This window comes from Hyperolius riggenbachi, chromosome 11, assembly GCF_040937935.1.
Source record: "Hyperolius riggenbachi isolate aHypRig1 chromosome 11, aHypRig1.pri, whole genome shotgun sequence".
Lineage (NCBI taxonomy): Eukaryota > Metazoa > Chordata > Amphibia > Anura > Hyperoliidae > Hyperolius > Hyperolius riggenbachi.
This window is the reverse complement of record NC_090656.1, coordinates 13,883,016-13,901,315: the sequence shown is the minus strand read 5'-3', so window position 1 is coordinate 13,901,315 and position 18,300 is coordinate 13,883,016. Positions and strand designations below refer to the sequence as shown.

The 18,300-nt window shown below is 50.9% G+C and overlaps 1 protein-coding gene across 1 annotated transcript in view; it reads left to right on the top strand.

The window, feature by feature from the left end:
• Positions 1-1,583: 1,583 nt before the first annotated feature.
• LOC137538030 (sulfotransferase 2B1-like) overlaps positions 1,584-18,300 on the top strand; it is a 37,780-nt gene continuing 21,063 nt past the window's right edge. Inside the window, exon 1 of the mRNA XM_068259966.1 lies at positions 1,584-2,474. Coding sequence (XP_068116067.1) covers positions 2,336-2,474 — 139 coding nt within the window. The 5' untranslated portion in view covers positions 1,584-2,335. The remainder of the gene's footprint in view (positions 2,475-18,300) is intronic.

Sequence of the window (18,300 nt, the reverse complement as noted above, 5' to 3'; positions counted from 1 at the left end):
ATTCCCCCAGCGCTTTTAAGAATACATTGTATTTATTATTTTATCGGTCAAAGCGTTCACTTCCTGACCGGAGTCAGGAAGTGAAAAACAAATCGCTCTGCGAAAGCGCTTTGAAAAGCGTTTTACACAAATTCACAACATGCAAGTAAGCGCCGGTAGGGGGAAAAATAAAATCGTGCGGAAAAAAACCAAACAATCACACATGTGCGACCTTACTAGGAAACCACGTGGGGCGCGCGTGTATGCAGAATGGAGGGATCCCGGAGGCATCAGGGGACAAGCGCCAGCCGCGGACAGGTAATGTATACTTTACATGGGGCACCGGGAAGACATTTTTCATTAGGGACGGCATCGAGACAGCGGATGCAGCGCACAAGGCCGATTCCGGATTGATTTCAGAATTAAATTGATCCGGAATTGGCCTGTGGTGTATGGGCAACTGACAGATCTCTCTCTAATTAAAGATTCGATTTTGGAGAGAGATTTGTCTCTTGGTCAAAACTGCCCATACATCCCTAGATGTACCTTTAGGCTGCTTACACACCAAGACGTTACAGGCGCACGTTAGTGCGCCTGTAACGCTCCCCCAACGCACAGCAATGTAACACAAGTGGGCTGTTCACACAGCCCACGTTGCGTTACATGTAACGCTGCACGTTCTCCGCAAAGTGCAGCATGCTACGGCGTTGGAGCGGCTATAGCCGCGTTAGACTGTTTGCACATGCGCAGTGGGGGGCGGAGAGGAGGCGGGGAGAGCCAGCTACAGTAGCCGCGCACATGGCTACTTAATATTCACTGCACTGGCGGGCGCTGATTGGCCGGCGGGACCACGTGATGCGGAGTGTCTCGCTCCGCATCACGTGGTCCCGCTGGCCAATCAGCGCCACTCTGGGAGACATTATAGGAATCGAGCCGCCTAACGCGGCTCACTCTACCGTCGGCTCTTGCAGCACCATACATTGTGTTAGGTGCATGTTATGCGACCTTAACGTGGCACCTAATGCAACGTCTTGGTGTGCAAGAAGCCTAAAGGGAATCTTAACTGAGAGGGATATGGATGTTTCCTTTTAAACAATACCAGTTGCTTGGCAGTCCTGCTGATCTCTTTGGCTGCAGTAGTGGCTGAATCACACACCTGAAACAAGCATGCAGCTAATCCAGTCTGACTTCAGTCAGAGCACCTGATCTGCATGCTTGTTCAGGGGCTGTGTCTGAAAGCAACAGAGACACAGGATCAGCAGGAGAGTCAGGCAACTGGTATAATGTTAAAATGAAAAATCCATATCCTTCTCAGTTTAGGTTCCCTTTAACACCGTACAGTTCTCTACTGCTATGGTCTGAAGGTAGTTACAGATGTGCTCCCAGACCACCCCCTTCCCTCGTGGTTAGACAGGGACGAGTTTGACGAGAGGCGCCGTACTGCTGCGATCACTTCACTGTGAACTGTGTACATATTTCAAGGAAAGGCAGAAAGTTCTCTGGCTCTGCACCTGATTGGATGTCTGCAGTAACACAGCTTCCTCCTGTCACTGCTTTATATCCTGTACTGAGCCCCCTCCCCCAGACACACTGAGTATATGGGTTTGTAGTGACAGCTCAGAGCAAGGTACTTCAGCAAGGACTAACTTCAGCATTTTGGATTTTTAAACTTGTCTGCCCTGATTGGCTCAGGCAGGCCACCCAGCAGCCCCCCCCTCCCTCCCCCCCCATCTCTGCAGGCAGAGGGCGGAATATTAAGAATCTGAAGGGAACCTCAGGACTGCAAACTTCTTACAGCTGTTCAGCAGGACTCTCCAGCTTACATCTCTGCATTGGAAAGAGTTAGGGCTCATTTCCACGGACAATTATTGTTATATAGCGCCAGCATCTTCCGTGGCGCTGTACAATAGCATACAGGGTATGACAATACAACAGTTGATACAAGACAATAGGATATAACAGCACACAGTTGAACGGTGTGCTCAGCAAGCAGTTGTCGGGCAGTAGTGAGCAGTTACCAGGCAGCAGTTAGTTGTGAGAGTTTGAGAGGCATTTCACTGCCCATCAACTGCTCGTGGAAAAGAAGCCTTATCCTGATCCTCCAGCTTATATCGCTGCACTGAGCAGAAATTATCCTGATACCCTGCCTGCAGTATCCTTCACGTTACATTGTAACAGAGGAATCTGGCTTACATTTCAGCACTGTTATGATTATCCTCTGACTTACATCACTGAACTCTGCAGTTGATTTGATCTTGCGGTCTGTATCGATACACTGTCTGCAGTTATCTTGATCCTCTGGGTTATATTGCTGCACTGAATCCTTCTGATCCTCTGTGGTTAATCAGGAATTGATATGGACAGGATGTCGGTGACAGAAGAATTTGCCGGAATTCAGCTGCCAGGGCACCTCCACACCCCGGAATCCCTCCGATACGCTCAGGACTTCCAGTTCAAGGAAGGAGATGTGGTGATTGTCACCTATCCTAAATCAGGTAAGACTGGGGCAGAGAGCTTGCACTCTATTCCCGTCACTCGGCTTTGGTCTGTGATAACTGAACCCGAACTGCAGTTAGTGGCGCTAGTCTACTTTAGGGGACCCAGCAGGAACCCTCATAGGGAACAGTTCTCTAATCACAGCATAAAGCATTGCGATTGGCCAATTAGTTTGAGTGGGTGCCCTCCTCCACCCAATCACATTAGCTTTATCTCTATGACACTTCCTGCTGGGTCCCCTAAAGTAGACTAGAGCTACATACACACATGCGACAACGATCGTTCGTTGTGAACGACGAACAAACTTTTAATTGACGAAAGAACGACCTGAGTAAAGTTAGTTTTTAAAAGTGTGTAACGATCTGATCGTTAGAACGAACGTTACATCACGTAAAGCAACTATTGCGCCTGCGCATAAAAATGAAAAGTTCCATGGAGAAATAGTAAAATGCGCATGTCAAGCCTAGTACGAATGATCGTTTCCAACGATTTACTACTTTTGCAAACGATCGTCGTCGGAAAAAATCCGCCAAGCTAGATTGTTCGTTTTGAACGATCTAGCTCGTCCGTCGTTAGACTTAATGGTCGTTGGCTGCTTTTTTTTAAACGATTGTCGTTTGGAACAATCGTTTCAAACAACTATAGTCACGTGTGTACGCACCTTCAGGCCCAGTTAGCATCATATGGTCAATCAGCCATAGTGTTTTCATACAAGCATTATATTACGATCTATGGGCTGGATTCACTAAATTGTCATAACTCAAATATCACACCTTATCAGAGATATCACGCCTTATCAACGTTAACACCTTATCAGAGTAGCATAGCGAGCGCTATGAACCCGCAGGGGCCCAGGGCAGGACAAGTGCCATTACCAATTAGCAGGCATAAGTTCGTAGCGCTTGCTATGCTACTCTGATAAGGTGTTAACTCTGATAAGGTGTGATATTTGAGTTATCACGGTTTATTGAATCAAGCCCTATATGTATTACAGGCTTTATGTGGGATTTACATGTCAGCAGTAGTGGCAATATATTCTATTAACAATGTAGCCATTATATCAGTAGCACCAGCAATATGTATAATATTTATACAGAGCATATCCGCAACACAGACATTAGCTGAGCATTATATAGGTGATATATGATAATATCTGCAAATTGGCCATTATATAGGATGGATATGGGTATAATAGCCTGCTGACTTCAGCTTTATCAGTTGTTGAACTGCAACTCCCAGCAGCACAGTTATTGTACCGGTTATGTAGACTGCAGCAATAGTCAGTAATCCTCCAGATTGCTCACCTCCAGGTTCCTTTAAGAAAATACTTAAAGCGCACCTGAAAGGAGAGGGCTATGGAGGCTGACTTACTTTTCCTTTTAAACAATGCATGTTACATGGCTGTCCTGCTGATTCTTTGCATCTAATACTTCAAGCCATAGACCCTGAACAAGCATGCAGCAGATCAGGTGCTCTGACTGAAGTGTGACTGGATTAGCTGCATGCGGTTTTCAGGTGTGCGATTCAGAAGCTACTGCAGCCAAAGATCAGCAGGACTGCCAGGCAACTGGTGTTGTTTTCCTTGTTAACCACTTAAAGGGTCACTTAAGTAAAAAAAAAAACAAAACATTATTACTGACCTGGGGCTTCCACTAGCCCCCTGCAGCTGTCCGGTGCCCACGCAGTCTGGCTCTGATCCTCCTGTCCCCGCCGGCGGCTACTTGCGGTTTCGGTGACAAGCTGGGAACGCGAGTGATTCTTCGCGTTCCTGGCCGCAATAGCGCCCTCTATGCTGCTATTGCGGCCAGGAACGCGAAGAATCACTCGCATCACTGAAACCGGAAGTAGCCGCCGGCGGGGACAGGATCATCGGAGCGAGACTGTGTGGGCACTGGACAGCTGCAGGGGGCTGGTGAAAGCCCCAGGTCAGTAAAACTCTTTTTTGTTTAACTTAAGGCTGCTTGCACACCAAGACGTTACAGGCGCACGTTAGTGCGCCTGTAACGCTCCCCCAACGCACAGCAATGTAACTGCAATGGGCTGTTCACACAGCCCACGTTGCGTTACATGTAACGCTGCACGTTCTGTGCAAAGTGCAGCATGCTACGGCGTTGGAGCGGCTATAGCCGCGTTAGACTGTTTGCACATGCGCAGTGGGGGGCGGAGGAGGCGGGGAGAGCCAGCTACAGTAGCCGCGCACATGGCTACTTAATATTCACTGCACTGGCGGCAGCTGATTGGCCGGGGGGACCACGTGATGCGGAGTGTCTCGCTCCGCATCACGTGGTCCCGCTGGCCAATCAGCGCCACTCTGGGAGACCTTATAGGGATAGAGCCGCCTAACGCGGCTCACTCTACCGTCCTATCTTGCAGCACCATACGTTGTGTTAGGTGCACGTTATGCGACCTTAACGTGCCACCTAATGCAACGTCTTGGTGTGCAAGAAGCCTAAGTGTCCCTTTAAGGACCAGAGCAATTTTCACCTTTCAGTGCTCCTGCCTTTCGTTCACAATTAACTTAATCACAACAAATTGTTTTGCCACCAATTAGGCCTCTTTTCCATGAACGGTTGATCAGCAGTGAAATGCCTCTCAAACTCACAACTGCCTGCTGCTGCCTGGTAACTGCTTGCTGGGCATACACGTTCAACTGTCTGTGGAAAGAAGGCCTTAGGCTTTCTTTGGGTGGTACATTTTGCTAAGAATTATTGTAGTCTAAATGCATTTTAACAGGAATAAGGAAAAAAAATGGAATATAGGTCTTAGTTTTCAGCCATTATGGTTTTAAAATAAAATGTTTACTGTGCATAAAACCCACACATTTGCTTATGTCCTGGGGTACTTATCCGTTAGCCGGGCGCATCCTCTAGGTGGCGACAAAACTCCACCAGAGTTACATCTTTCCCTACTATCCATGTCGGCCTGGAGGGGGAATAGTAATTAGCGCCACCTGCCGGATGCGCCCGGCTAACGGATAAGTACCTGTCCTGGTTATTACAAAGTTTACAATATGTCCCTAATACATGTATGGCAACAATATTTTATTTAGAAATAAAGGTGTTTTTTTTTCTGTTTTGTATCCATCACTAATTACAAGCCCATATTTGCAAAAATAACAGTAATATACCCTCACGACATACATATTAATAGAAAGTTCAGTCCCTTAGGTAACTATGTACGGTATTTTGTTTAATGTCTTTTTCATATGTGCAAATGTTTTGGTAACTATGGGAGAGTGGGGAAGGTAAGGGGTTAATTTTAATGGGAAATGTATGTATTAGTGAGTAATGTACTAGATGCTTCCCCCTTTCTGCCCTGCCCCCAAGTACACAATATGCGTGTACGTTACTTTGGTTTTTGTCAATGACCGCAGGCATCTCATTGAGGCTGATGATCATTGACACAGGCATGTAGATCAGGGAGTTCTCATTCACTGATCTCCATACTAACAGATGGGGACGAGAGTGCACACGACTGCGAGCCGGGAGCGGGCACTGCAGCAGATAAGTAGCTACGTCCCTGGGACTTCAGATTAATTCCTGCAGGGCATAGATATACTGCACACTATGCAGTAACCAGTTAAAAGGAAATGAATACGACAGCTATGATACATTTCTCAGTTCAGGTGTCCTTTAGGACTTTTTATTTCCCTACCTCTTTGGATGACAGGTTCACAGAAGTCAGTCTGAGAATTACTATACTGATAGCTGAATGTTCCCAGCATGCCTTGCAGACTGCATTCAGGAATGTCAGAGTAATGTGGACACTGCTTCTAGGGGTACGAGTGCTGGGGCTGCCATTCTGCTTCTAGGGGTACAAGTGCTGGGGCTGCCATTCTGCTTCTAGGGGTACGAGGGCTGGGGCTGCCATTCTGCTTCTAGGGGTACGAAGGCTGGGGCTGCCATTCTGCTTCTAGGGGTACGAGGGCTGGGGCTGCCATTCTGCTTCTAGGGGTACGAGTGCTGGGGCTGCCATTCTGCTTCTAGGGGTACGAGGGCTGGGGCTGCCATTCTGCTTCTAGGGGTATGAGGGCTGGGGCTGCCATTCTGCTTCTAGGGGTACGAGGGCTGGGGCTGCCATTCTGCTTCTAGGGGTACGAGGGCTGGGGCTGCCATTCTGCTTCTAGGGGTACGAGGGCTGGGGCTGCCATTCTGCTTCTAGGGGTACGAGGGCTGGGGCTGCCATTCTGCTTCTAGGGGTACGAGTGCTAGGGCTGCCATTCTGCTTCTAGGGGCTACGAGTGCTGGGGCTATCATTCTGCTTCTAGGGGCTACGAGTGCTGGGGCTGCCATTCTGCTTCTAGGGGTACGAGGGCTGGGGCTGCCATTCTGCTTCTAGGGGTACGAGGGCTGGGGCTGCCATTCTGCTTCTAGGGCTACGAGGGCTGGGGCTGCCATTCTGCTTCTAGGGCTACGAGGGCTGGGGCTGCCATTCTGCTTCTAGGGCTACGAGGGCTGGGGCTGCCATTCTGCTTCTAGGGCTATGAGGGCTGGGGCTGCCATTCTGCTTCTAGGGCTACGAGGGCTGGGGCTGCCATTCTGCTTCTAGGGCTACGAGGGCTGGGGCTGCCATTCTGCTTCTAGGGGTACGAGTGCTGGGGCTGCCATTCTGCTTCTAGGGGTACGAGTGCTGGGGCTGCCATTCTGCTTCTAGGGGTACGAGGGCTGGGGCTGCCATTCTGCTTCTAGGGGTACGAAGGCTGGGGCTGCCATTCTGCTTCTAGGGGTACGAGGGCTGGGGCTGCCATTCTGCTTCTAGGGGTAGAGGTGCTGGGGCTGCCATTCTGCTTCTAGGGGTACGAGTGCTGGGGCTGCCATTCTGCTTCTAGGGGTACGAGGGCTGGGGCTGCCATTCTGCTTCTAGGGGTATGAGGGCTGGGGCTGCCATTCTGCTTCTAGGGGTACGAGGGCTGGGGCTGCCATTCTGCTTCTAGGGGTACGAGGGCTGGGGCTGCCATTCTGCTTCTAGGGGTACGAGGGCTGGGGCTGCCATTCTGCTTCTAGGGGTACGAGGGCTGGGGCTGCCATTCTGCTTCTAGGGGTACGAGTGCTAGGGCTGCCATTCTGCTTCTAGGGGCTACGAGTGCTGGGGCTATCATTCTGCTTCTAGGGGCTACGAGTGCTGGGGCTGCCATTCTGCTTCTAGGGGTACGAGGGCTGGGGCTGCCATTCTGCTTCTAGGGGTACGAGGGCTGGGGCTGCCATTCTGCTTCTAGGGCTACGAGGGCTGGGGCTGCCATTCTGCTTCTAGGGTTACGAGGGCTGGGGCTGCCATTCTGCTTCTAGGGCTACGAGGGCTGGGGCTGCCATTCTGCTTCTAGGGCTACGAGGGCTGGGGCTGCCATTCTGCTTCTAGGGCTATGAGGGCTGGGGCTGCCATTCTGCTTCTAGGGCTACGAGGGCTGGGGCTGCCATTCTGCTTCTAGGGCTACGAGGGCTGGGGCTGCCATTCTGCTTCTAGGGGTACGAGTGCTGGGGCTGCCATTCTGCTTCTAGGGGTACGAGTGCTGGGGCTGCCATTCTGCTTCTAGGGGTACGAGTGCTACGGCTGCCATTCTGCTTCTAGGGGTACGAGGGCTGGGGCTGCTATTCTGCTTCTAGGGGTACGAGGGCTGGGGCTACCATTCTGCTTCTAGGGGTACGAGGGCTGGGGCTGCCATTTTGCTTCTAGGGGTACGAGGGCTGGGGCTGCCATTTTGCTTCTAGGGGTACGAGTGCTGGGGCTGCCATTTTGCTTCTAGGGGTACGAGTGCTGGGGCTGCCATTCTGCTTCTAGGGGTACGAGTGCTGGGGCTGCCATTCTGCTTCTAGGGGTACGAGTGCTGGGGCTGCCATTCTGCTTCTAGGGGTACGAGTGCTGGGGCTGCCATTCTGCTTCTAGGGGTACGAGTGCTACGGCTGCCATTCTGCTTCTAGGGGTACGAGGGCTGGGGCTGCCATTCTGCTTCTAGGGGTACGAGGGCTGGGGCTGCCATTCTGCTTCTAGGGGTACGAGTGCTACGGCTGCCATTCTGCTTCTAGGGGTACGAGGGCTGGGGCTGCCATTCTGCTTCTAGGGGTACGAGGGCTGGGGCTGCCATTCTGCTTCTAGGGGTACGAGGGCTTGGGCTGCCATTCTGCTTCTAGGGGTACGAGGGCTGGGGCTGCCATTCTGCTTCTAGGGGTACGAGTGCTGGGGTTGCCATTCTGCTTCTAGGGGTATGAGTGCTGGGGCTGCCATTCTGTTCCTAGGGGTACAGGTGCTGGGGCTGCCATCCTGCTTCTAGGGGTACGAGGGCTGGGGTTGCCATTCTGCTTCTAGGGGTGCGAGGGCTGGGGCTGCCATTCTGCTTCTAGGGGTACGAGGGCTGGGGCTGCCATTCTGCTTCTAGGGGTACGAGGGCTGGGGCTGCCATTCTGCTTCTAGGGGTACGAGTGCTGGGGCTGCCATTCTGCTTCTAGGGGTACGAGTGCTGGGGCTGCCATTCTGCTTCTAGGGGTATGAGTGCTGGGGCTGCCATTCTGCTTCTAGGGGTACAGGTGCTGGGGCTGCCATCCTGCTTCTAGGGGTACGAGGGCTGGGGCTGCCATTCTGCTTCTAGGGGTACGAGGGCTGGGGCTGCCATTCTGCTTCTAGGGGTACGAGTGCTGGGGCTGCCATTCTGCTTCTACGGGTAGAGGTGCTGGGGCTGCCATTCTGCTTCTAGGGGTACGAGGGCTGGGGCTGCCATTCTGCTTCTAGGGGTACGAGGGCTGGGGCTGCCATTCTGCTTCTAGGGGTACGAGGGCTGGGGCTGCCATTCTGCTTCTAGGGGTACGAGGGCTGGGGCTGCCATTCTGCTTCTAGGGGTACGAGGGCTGGGGCTGCCATTCTGCTTCTAGGGGTACGAGGGCTGGGGCTGCCATTCTGCTTCTAGGGGTATGAGCGCTGGGGCTGCCATTCTGCTTCTAGGGCTACGAGGGCTGGGGCTGCCATTCTGCTTCTAGGGCTACGAGGGCTGGGGCTGCCATTCTGCTTCTAGGGCTACGAGGGCTGGGGCTGCCATTCTGCTTCTAGGGCTACGAGGGCTGGGGCTGCCATTCTGCTTCTAGGGCTACGAGGGCTGGGTGTCACACTCACCATCTCAGGTCCCGGCGTCAGTCTCGTGTCCGTTCCGGGGTGCGCACGCACAGGGGGTCATTGGCTGTTGTGTCTGGACTTCCTGGTTGGCGGTGCGCGGCGTTGCGCGGTGTGCGCATGCGCGCGGGCTGTTGTGCGCGCGCATGTGCAAGGTTTTGCGCGCGGCGCTGCGCGTGCGCGCGCATGCGCGCATCACTGTGCGCGCAGTGCGCATGCGCAGGGCGTTAATTTCGGCGCCAAAATCCAGTATAAAAGCAGCACTGGCCATTACTCCAGTGCTGCTCGTTCTGACAGCTTGGCGTAAGCCCCGTGGAAGCTCTGCCCTATTAGTTGCTGTATTGATTCCTGGATTTGACCCTTGGCTTGTGACCCCGACTTCTCTTGATTGCCGCCTGCCCCGACTCTTGGATTGTACCTCGTTTTGCTGATTGCCGCCTGCCCCGACCTCTGGCCTGTGACCCTACTACGCTGATCTCTCCTGCCCCGGACCTCTGGCAACTGTCTGACTACGTTTACTCATCTCACATATTAGCGTCGCTGTTCTCCTGACCACTTGCTGAGGTTATCCCAGTTGTGACCTGGCTGGGCACTAGGCAGCGAAATCCTGCACTCCCCTCCTGGGGGTGTGGGCGAAGACCCGTGGTCGCTTAGATCCACTTCTGGGTAACGCCTCTTCCTTCAGTGGAAAGGTCAACAGCGTCTGAAGATACCATTGAAGATAACACTGGGGCTGCCATTCTGCTTCTAGGGGTACGAGGGCTGGGGCTGCCATTCTGCTTCTAGGGGTACGAGTGCTGGGGCTGCCATTCTGCTTCTAGGGGTACGAGCGCTGGGGCTGCCATTCTGCTTCTAGGGGTATGAGGGCTGGGGCTGCCATTCTGCTTCTAGGGGTACGAGGGCTGGGGCTGCCATTCTGCTTCTAGGGGTACGAGTGCTGGGGCTGCCATTCTGCTTTTAGGGGTACGAGGGCTGGGGCTGCCATTCTGCTTCTAGGGGCTACGAGTGCTGGGGCTATCATTCTGCTTCTAGGGGTACGAGGGCTGGGGCTGCCATTCTGCTTCTAGGGGTATGAGGGCTGGGGCTGCCATTCTGCTTCTAGGGCTACGAGGGCTGGGGCTGCCATTCTGCTTCTAGGGCTACGAGGGCTGGGGCTGCCATTCTGCTTTTAGGGCTACGAGGGCTGGGGCTGCCATTCTGCTTCTAGGGCTACGAGGGCTGGGGCTGCCATTCTGCTTCTAGGGCTACGAGGGCTGGGGCTGCCATTCTGCTTCTAGGGCTATGAGGGCTGCGGCTGCCATTCTGCTTCTAGGGGTACGAGTGCTGGGGCTGCCATTCTGCTTCTAGGGGTACGAGCGCTGGGGCTGCCATTCTGCTTCTAGGGGTACAGGTGCTGGGGCTGCCATCCTGCTTCTAGGGGTACGAGGGCTGGGGTTGCCATTTTGCTTCTAGGGGTACGAGGGCTGGGGTTGCCATTTTGCTTCTAGGGGTACGAGGGCTGGGGCTGCCATTCTGCTTCTAGGGGTACGAGGGCTGGGGCTGCCATTCTGCTTCTAGGGGTACGAGGGCTGGGGCTGCCATTCTGCTTCTAGGGGTACGAGTGCTGGGGCTGCCATTCTGCTTCTAGGGGTATGAGTGCTGGGGCTGCCATTCTGCTTCTAGGGGTACTAGTGCTGGGGCTGCCATTCTGCTTCTAGGGGTACGAGCGCTGGGGCTGCCATTCTGCTTCTAGGGGTACGAGGGCTGGGGCTGCCATTCTGCTTCTAGGGCTACGAGGGCTGGGGCTGCCATTCTGCTTCTAGGGCTACGAGGGCTGGGGCTGCCATTCTGCTTGTAGGGGTACGAGTGCTGGGGCTTCCATTCTGCTTCTAGGGGTACGAGTGCTGGGGCTGCCATTCTGCTTCTAGGGGTACGAGTGCTGGGGCTGCCATTCTGCTTCTAGGGGTACGAGGGCTGGGGCTGCCATTCTGCTTCTAGGGGTACGAGTGCTGGGGCTGCCATTCTGCTTCTAGGGCTACGAGGGCTGGGGCTGCCATTCTGCTTGTAGGGGTACGAGTGCTGGGGCTGCCATTCTGCTTCTAAGGGTACGAGTGCTGGGGCTGCCATTCTGCTTCTAGGGGTACGAGTGCTGGGGCTTCCATTCTGCTTCTAGGGGTACGAGTGCTGGGGCTGCCATTCTGCTTCTAGGGGTACGAGTGCTGGGGCTGCCATTCTGCTTCTAGGGGTACGAGTGCTGGGGTTGCCATTCTGCTTCTAGGGGCTACGAGTGCTGGGGCTATCATTCTGCTTCTAGGGGTACGAGCGCTGGGGCTGCCATTCTGCTTCTAGGGGTATGAGGGCTGGGGCTGCCATTCTGCTTCTAGGGGTACGAGTGCTGGGGCTGCCATTCTGCTCCTGTCTCCTCACCTGGATCCTGATGTAGCTCTGCTCCTCAGCTGCAAAGGTGAACACTGATCAGTAATAATTATTCACCCACTCATTGATGTAGAGAACAAGGCAGATTTCCAGGGGTGGAATATGCAAATAATGCAAATAATTCCAAGTTGGTGCACATTTTATGCTACTTTTATGCAGCTTAGAACTGGACTAATCAAATGCTCCAATGCAAATCCAGCATGCAAGTTTCTGCAGCTTGACTCTAGTGGCTGCATGCATGCTCCAGGTGTGACTCTGCTGGCTGCATGCTTGTCCCAGGTGTGACTCTGCTGGCTGCATGCTTGCTCCAGGTGTGACTCTGCTGGCTGCATGCTTGCTCCAGGTGTGACTCTGCTGGCTGCATGCTTGTCCCAGGTGTGACTCTGCTGGCTGCATGCTTGTCCCAGGTGTGACTCTGCTGGCTGCATGATTGTCCCAGGTGTGACTCTGCTGGCTGCATGATTGTCCCAGGTGTGACTCTGTTGGCTGCATGATTGTCCCAGGTGTGACTCTGCTGCCGGCATGCTTGTCCCCGGTGGGACTCTGCTGGCTGCATGCTTGTCCCCGGTGGGACTCTGCTGGCTGCATGCTTGTCCCCGGTGGGACTCTGCTGGCTGCATGCTTGTCCCAGGTGGGACTCTGCTGGCTGCATGCTTGTCCCAGGTGGGACTCTGCTGGCTGCATGCTTGTCCCAGGTGGGACTCTGCTGGCTGCATGCTTGTCCCAGGTGGGACTCTGCTGGCTGCATGCTTGTCCCAGGTGGGACTCTGCTGGCTGCATGCTTGTCCCAGGTGGGACTCTGCTGGCTGCATGCTTGTCCCAGGTGGGACTCTGCTGGCTGCATGCTTGTCCCAGGTGGGACTCTGCTGGCTGCATGCTTGTCCCAGGTGTAGACGTATCCAATTTTGAGTAGTCAATTTTACCTCATCCCTGTAGTAAGAACTTACCTACCAATCTGCTCATAGTACATGGAGGACAGGTGGTAAAATTGGCCAGTCGCTGGACAATCAGAATTGGATGTGTAATGTAACCGTGATGATGATTTATTATTTTCTAGTACGGTCATCTTCCGTGGTGCTGTGTAATGTTAGTAACAATTGTCATATAGAGGTGACAACACAACAGGGACTTAGGCCTGGAACCCACTGACTAGAGTGATTTTCTGAGCGTTTAGGGAGCGATTTAAACCGCTAGCGATTTTCCCAAACGCTCAGCTAATGTTAATGGATGGGCCAAATTCCACTGGAGCGACTGCGATTACCAAATCGCAGGACATGCAGCATTTTTGCGTTTCTGCAATGTAAAGTATATAAACGCTGGCGTAATCGCTCATCAAAACCTGCACAGAATGATTTTGCTAGCGTTTTGAAGTTAATGCACACTGTAAAACAATTAAAATTAATTGAAAGGACCAATCGGAATTAAAAACGCTAATCGCTACACAATCGCTGGCAAAAAGATGACACTTTTTAAAAACCCTACCAAAATCGCTCATGAAATCGCTTACAAACCGCTCATACAAAACGCTAGCGATTACAATTAGCGATAGTGTTTTGTAGTGGGTTCCAGGCCTAAGGGCCCTTCTCCACTAGGGAGCGTGATCGCAAGTGCAATTGCGCTGCATGCGATCATGCAACCCACAATTTCCAATCGCTGGTTTGCGCCGTGAAGCTGTCTGGAAGGGCTCCTCTTTAAGTAACAAGATAAAGACCAGAATAAAGTGCTTTATTGAGGACGATTCATTTCCTTGTAAAACTATATAAAAGTTGATATTGTTTACTTTTATTGACAGCAGCGGAGGATCTTCTGTCACATCCAGCACATGCTGCCATTACTGGGGACACAGACGGCCACCATCACCTGGTGATGTAATGGGGGGGTCACATCTGTATGAGGCTGGGGGAGGATCTGTATAGTTGAGCCATGTGTCCCGTGATAACAATGGCTCTGAGCTCTGTAGCTCCACAGTGAAGATGCAGTACTTTCTCTGTCCATTGGTTGGTCAGGGAGACATATGTGGAGACAGGGAGACATGTGTGGAGACAGGGAGACATGTGTGGGTAACGAGATTCAGGGATCACACAGCTCATTCCAATTTTCAGCAGAGCTGTATTTAAGGCACTGTAGGCATGTGCCTACAGGCGCCTGATGATGCGCCTAATGATGGAAAGGTGGGTCACTCCCCTCCCTGAGGGCTAGGGATGGGCTTTCGAGTCCAAACGGACTCGAATTCGGGATTTAAAAGAAGTCTGACTAGTTAACTTACCCAGGAGTCTCCGGGGACGTCTGCGTTCCATTATGTGTCATAGGCGTAATGAAAGCATGAAGCCGGAAGGAGGAAGTCCTTCTGGACTCGAAAGCCCATGCCTGCTGAGCGCCTCCCTCCCTCCTTCCCTATGCGGAGTCCTGATGAGAGTGTAAATGAGAGGTTAGTCAGCCTGTTCTCAGCATTCCACTTCAGTCGGGGGCACCTCTAGCTACCTAATACTGAGGGAACCTCTGGCTACCTCATACTGAGGGACACCAGTAGCTACCTATGATGAGTAAGGGAACAGCCAGCACACTTGCGGGGCAGCTCGGGGGTTTGTAGGTTCATGGAGGACAAAGTCGCCACCGTCAAATTAGTAATATATCAATTTAAATTATAGGAATAAAGTTTAGAGTCAATCAAGCACATTTTTTAGTATATATATATATATATATATATATATATATATATATATATATATATATATATATATATATATATATATATATATATATATATATATATATATATATATATATATATATATATATATATATATAATGGGCCCCAGGCTGTGAGTATCAGCAGGACTAAGGAAGGAGTGTGTTTAAAGTTTTTTTTGGGGGGCTTCATGATTTATAGTTACACGACTGGATGGGAATAAAGTTTTTAGAGTCAATTAAGGACTTTTTTTTTTAGTAGGAAAATACATAAATTTACATAGATCTGCACATCAGTCCTGAAAGAGGGACAAATGAGGAAGAAAGAGGGACACAGGCACTGGGAGGCTATGTTGGGAGTTGGGACAGTTGGGAGCTATGTCTATAAGCTCCTGTGATGTAAATCCGGCCTGATTCCCTAGCACAACTCCAAACTAGTGATGTTAGCTATGAGTTCCTAGCTAGCTGTAATAAAAAAATTAAATTAAATGGCGGTGCCCGTGGCAAAGAGGGGGGCGGAGTGTTTAACTAACTTATGCTGCCGCCTATAGCCTTTGCATTGCATATCACGCCATTACTTCCTTCTTCCCGGTTTGAAGGAGGAAGTAACCGCGAATGGACCACATCAGCCATAGATGGTGGTAAACCCCACCCCCCTCAGCCACGGGCAGCGCTATGTAATTGAAATTTTGACTACTCGTAGCAAACCTCACTACTCCCAACTGTCCCTCTTTTGGAATCCTTCCTGTCCCTCTTTCTACCCCTTTTCAGGGTTCATGTGCAGATCTGTGTACATAAATATGTATTTTTCTATTGAATTTTTTTTTTTTTTTTTTTTTTTTTTTTTTTTACTTCATACTTTATTCCCATAATTTTATATTGATATATTTCTTATTTTCAAATGTGAATATGAAGGATAATGATGAACCAGGATAGAAAGGACCAGTGGGGTTTGAATTAGAACAAAACATTTTTCGGTACTTATGTATTATCCCATCTGGAAAGTTTGGCAGCTTTTTGTTAAAGTTCTGTTTGATCCCCCAGGAAGATCTGACCATTTCTGGAAAGCTGAAAGTCCCGGCTTTCCTTTGCACCGGGTCCCGAGTCAATGCGATGCCGCCATTCCCATGTTAGGGGGGGGGTTTGGGGGACGAGTGTCCCCTGCATTTTGCTGCAGAGAGCACAGTGGAATGGAGTCTCCTGCGCATGCCAGTAAGCCAGAGAGGAGACGAGGGTGCGTAGCTGCACTGCTCCTTTATCTGTAATGAGAGACCCATAAGTTTTGAAGACCTCCCAGGTGTGCTGCTTATCATCATGTCGGGTTCGTCCCCTACTTCTGTAATTGCACTTTCTGCAGCCAAGTTCACGGGACACCCCTCCTTCAAAACCCCATAACTTGGGGACTGAGCATCATACTGACTTGGGACCCAGTGCAACAGAAAGCCGGGACTTTCAGCTTTCCAAAAATGGACAGAACAAAAAGCTGCCAAACTTTCCAGACGAGATAAGTAAGTACCCATTTTTTAATGAAATCTTTATGGTATGCGTGACTAGGGTTGCGCTGGGGGCATGATTAGAGATGTGGCGGGGGCAAAGCATAAAGGAGAAGTAGCGAGGCGATTTAATGGCTCAAAGTTGCATGAAGGGGGGGGGGGGGGGGGGGGGGGGGCGGCATGTCATACAAGAAAAATGTAGACGGGAGGGAGACTGGCTAATCCCTGATGAGAGCTGTATGACAGGCCTGGAAACATACCGCCCAACTTTTTGAGATGGGATTAGATTAGGGACACTTAAAGGACAAGTGCAAGATGAAAAACAAAAACTAAGCTCTACTTACCTGGGGCTTCCTCCAGCCCCTGGCAGCCGTCCTGTGCCCTCGCTGCAGCTCCGGTGTCCCAGGATGCCCTCCGTTGGAGATGCCGACCTCGCCAGCTCGGCATCTTCTGCACCTGCGCGATCGTGCGGCCGCACCGCCCGCAATCGCACTCACCTGGCCTGGAGCATTCTGCGCAGGCGTAGTACTTCTCCACCTGCACAGAATGCTCTAGGCTACGTGATCGCGAGTGGCGCAGAAAGGGACACATAGGCTGCCAGGGGCTGGGGGAAGCCCCAGGCTAGTAGATCTTCTTTTGTTTTTGTTTTTTTCATCTTGTTTTTCTCGCACCTTTTAAGTGTCCCTCTTTCTTATCCCAAAAAGTTGGGCGGTATGTTTCCAGGCCTGTCATACAGCTCTCATCAGAGTTTAGTCTCCCTCCTGTCTACATTTTTCTTGTATGACATGCATCCCCCCCACATGCAACTTTGAATCATTAAATCCAGATGGCTAACCTAAGCTAATTTGATTGGATCCGTCCCAGGAGAGCTGCCTCACCCGGCAATGTAGGGAGTACTTCCTGCATCCTTCGGTGATGATGGCATGAAGATACTGAGATATTAATAAATACTTGCTATCTTGCTATTATTCTTCAACAAACAGTACCTACTAATTATTAAGTTGAAGTCAGATTAGTAGGAAAAAGTCTTGCACTAGATGCTCCGGGGAGATGGGAACCAGCTGGACGTGTTTGTGCCCTGCAGAGAAACACTTGGCCATCAACAATTGATGGAGAGAGGCACTATACCTTTTACTAAACCACACAGCTATTCCTAGGCAGGGTACAGACACAGAGATCCCAACTGTCCCTCTTTTGAAGGGACAGTCCCTCTTTGGGAGCCCTGTTCCTCTTTCCTCCTCATTTGTCTCTTTCAGGACTTTGTCCCTCTTTATATGTAAATATATATTTTTCTCTACTAAAAAAAGGTGTCTGAGTCTAAACTTTATTCCCATCCTTTAAATGGATATATTACTAATTTTAAAATGTTAATATGAAGGAAAATGAACCAGGATAGAAAAGACCAGTGTGGTTTGAATTATAAAACATATTTTTCTTATGAAATCTTTATGGTATGCGTGACTAGGGGTGTGACGGGGGCGTAATCAGGGGTGTGGCTTAAGTCCCTCTTTCTCATCTCAAAAAGTTGGGAGGTATGCAGACAAGTTGGCATAACAGGGGAGTAAACAAGCCTGAGGCCAGAAACCTACTAGGATCGATTTCTAATCACTAGTGATTTGAAAAACTCTTGCTAATGCAATGCTATGGGGGATGTTTATAAAATCACATCGCTCCAGTGGGATCACACCCATAGCATTACATTAGCAAGAGTTTTCAAATCACAAAACGCTCAGAAAATCGTTCCTAGTGGGTTTCTGGCCTTACAGTTGTTTCGCGATAAGCTGCTTCTTCAGAGGCTTAACAACCTCTGAAGTGGGTTACCACAAAACCGCTGACAGGCTTGTTCACCCCACTGTTATGCCACCTTGTCTGTACCCAGCCAAGGAATAACATGTGGTTTTGTGAAGGTATAGTGCCTCTCTCCTTCAATTGTTGAGTCCTAAGTTAAAGTGTTGGGCCATACGTTATGATTATTTCCTGTATCACAATGTGAATCACTTTTTTGACTTGACTTTTTTTTCGCTGAGCTTTACAGTATATAGTCTTATTGCTAACTGTCCCTCCCCCTTAGAGGGGCTCACAAATTCCTACCTTAGTTATACATCCATTATAGTCTAAGGCCAGGGGAAACCCA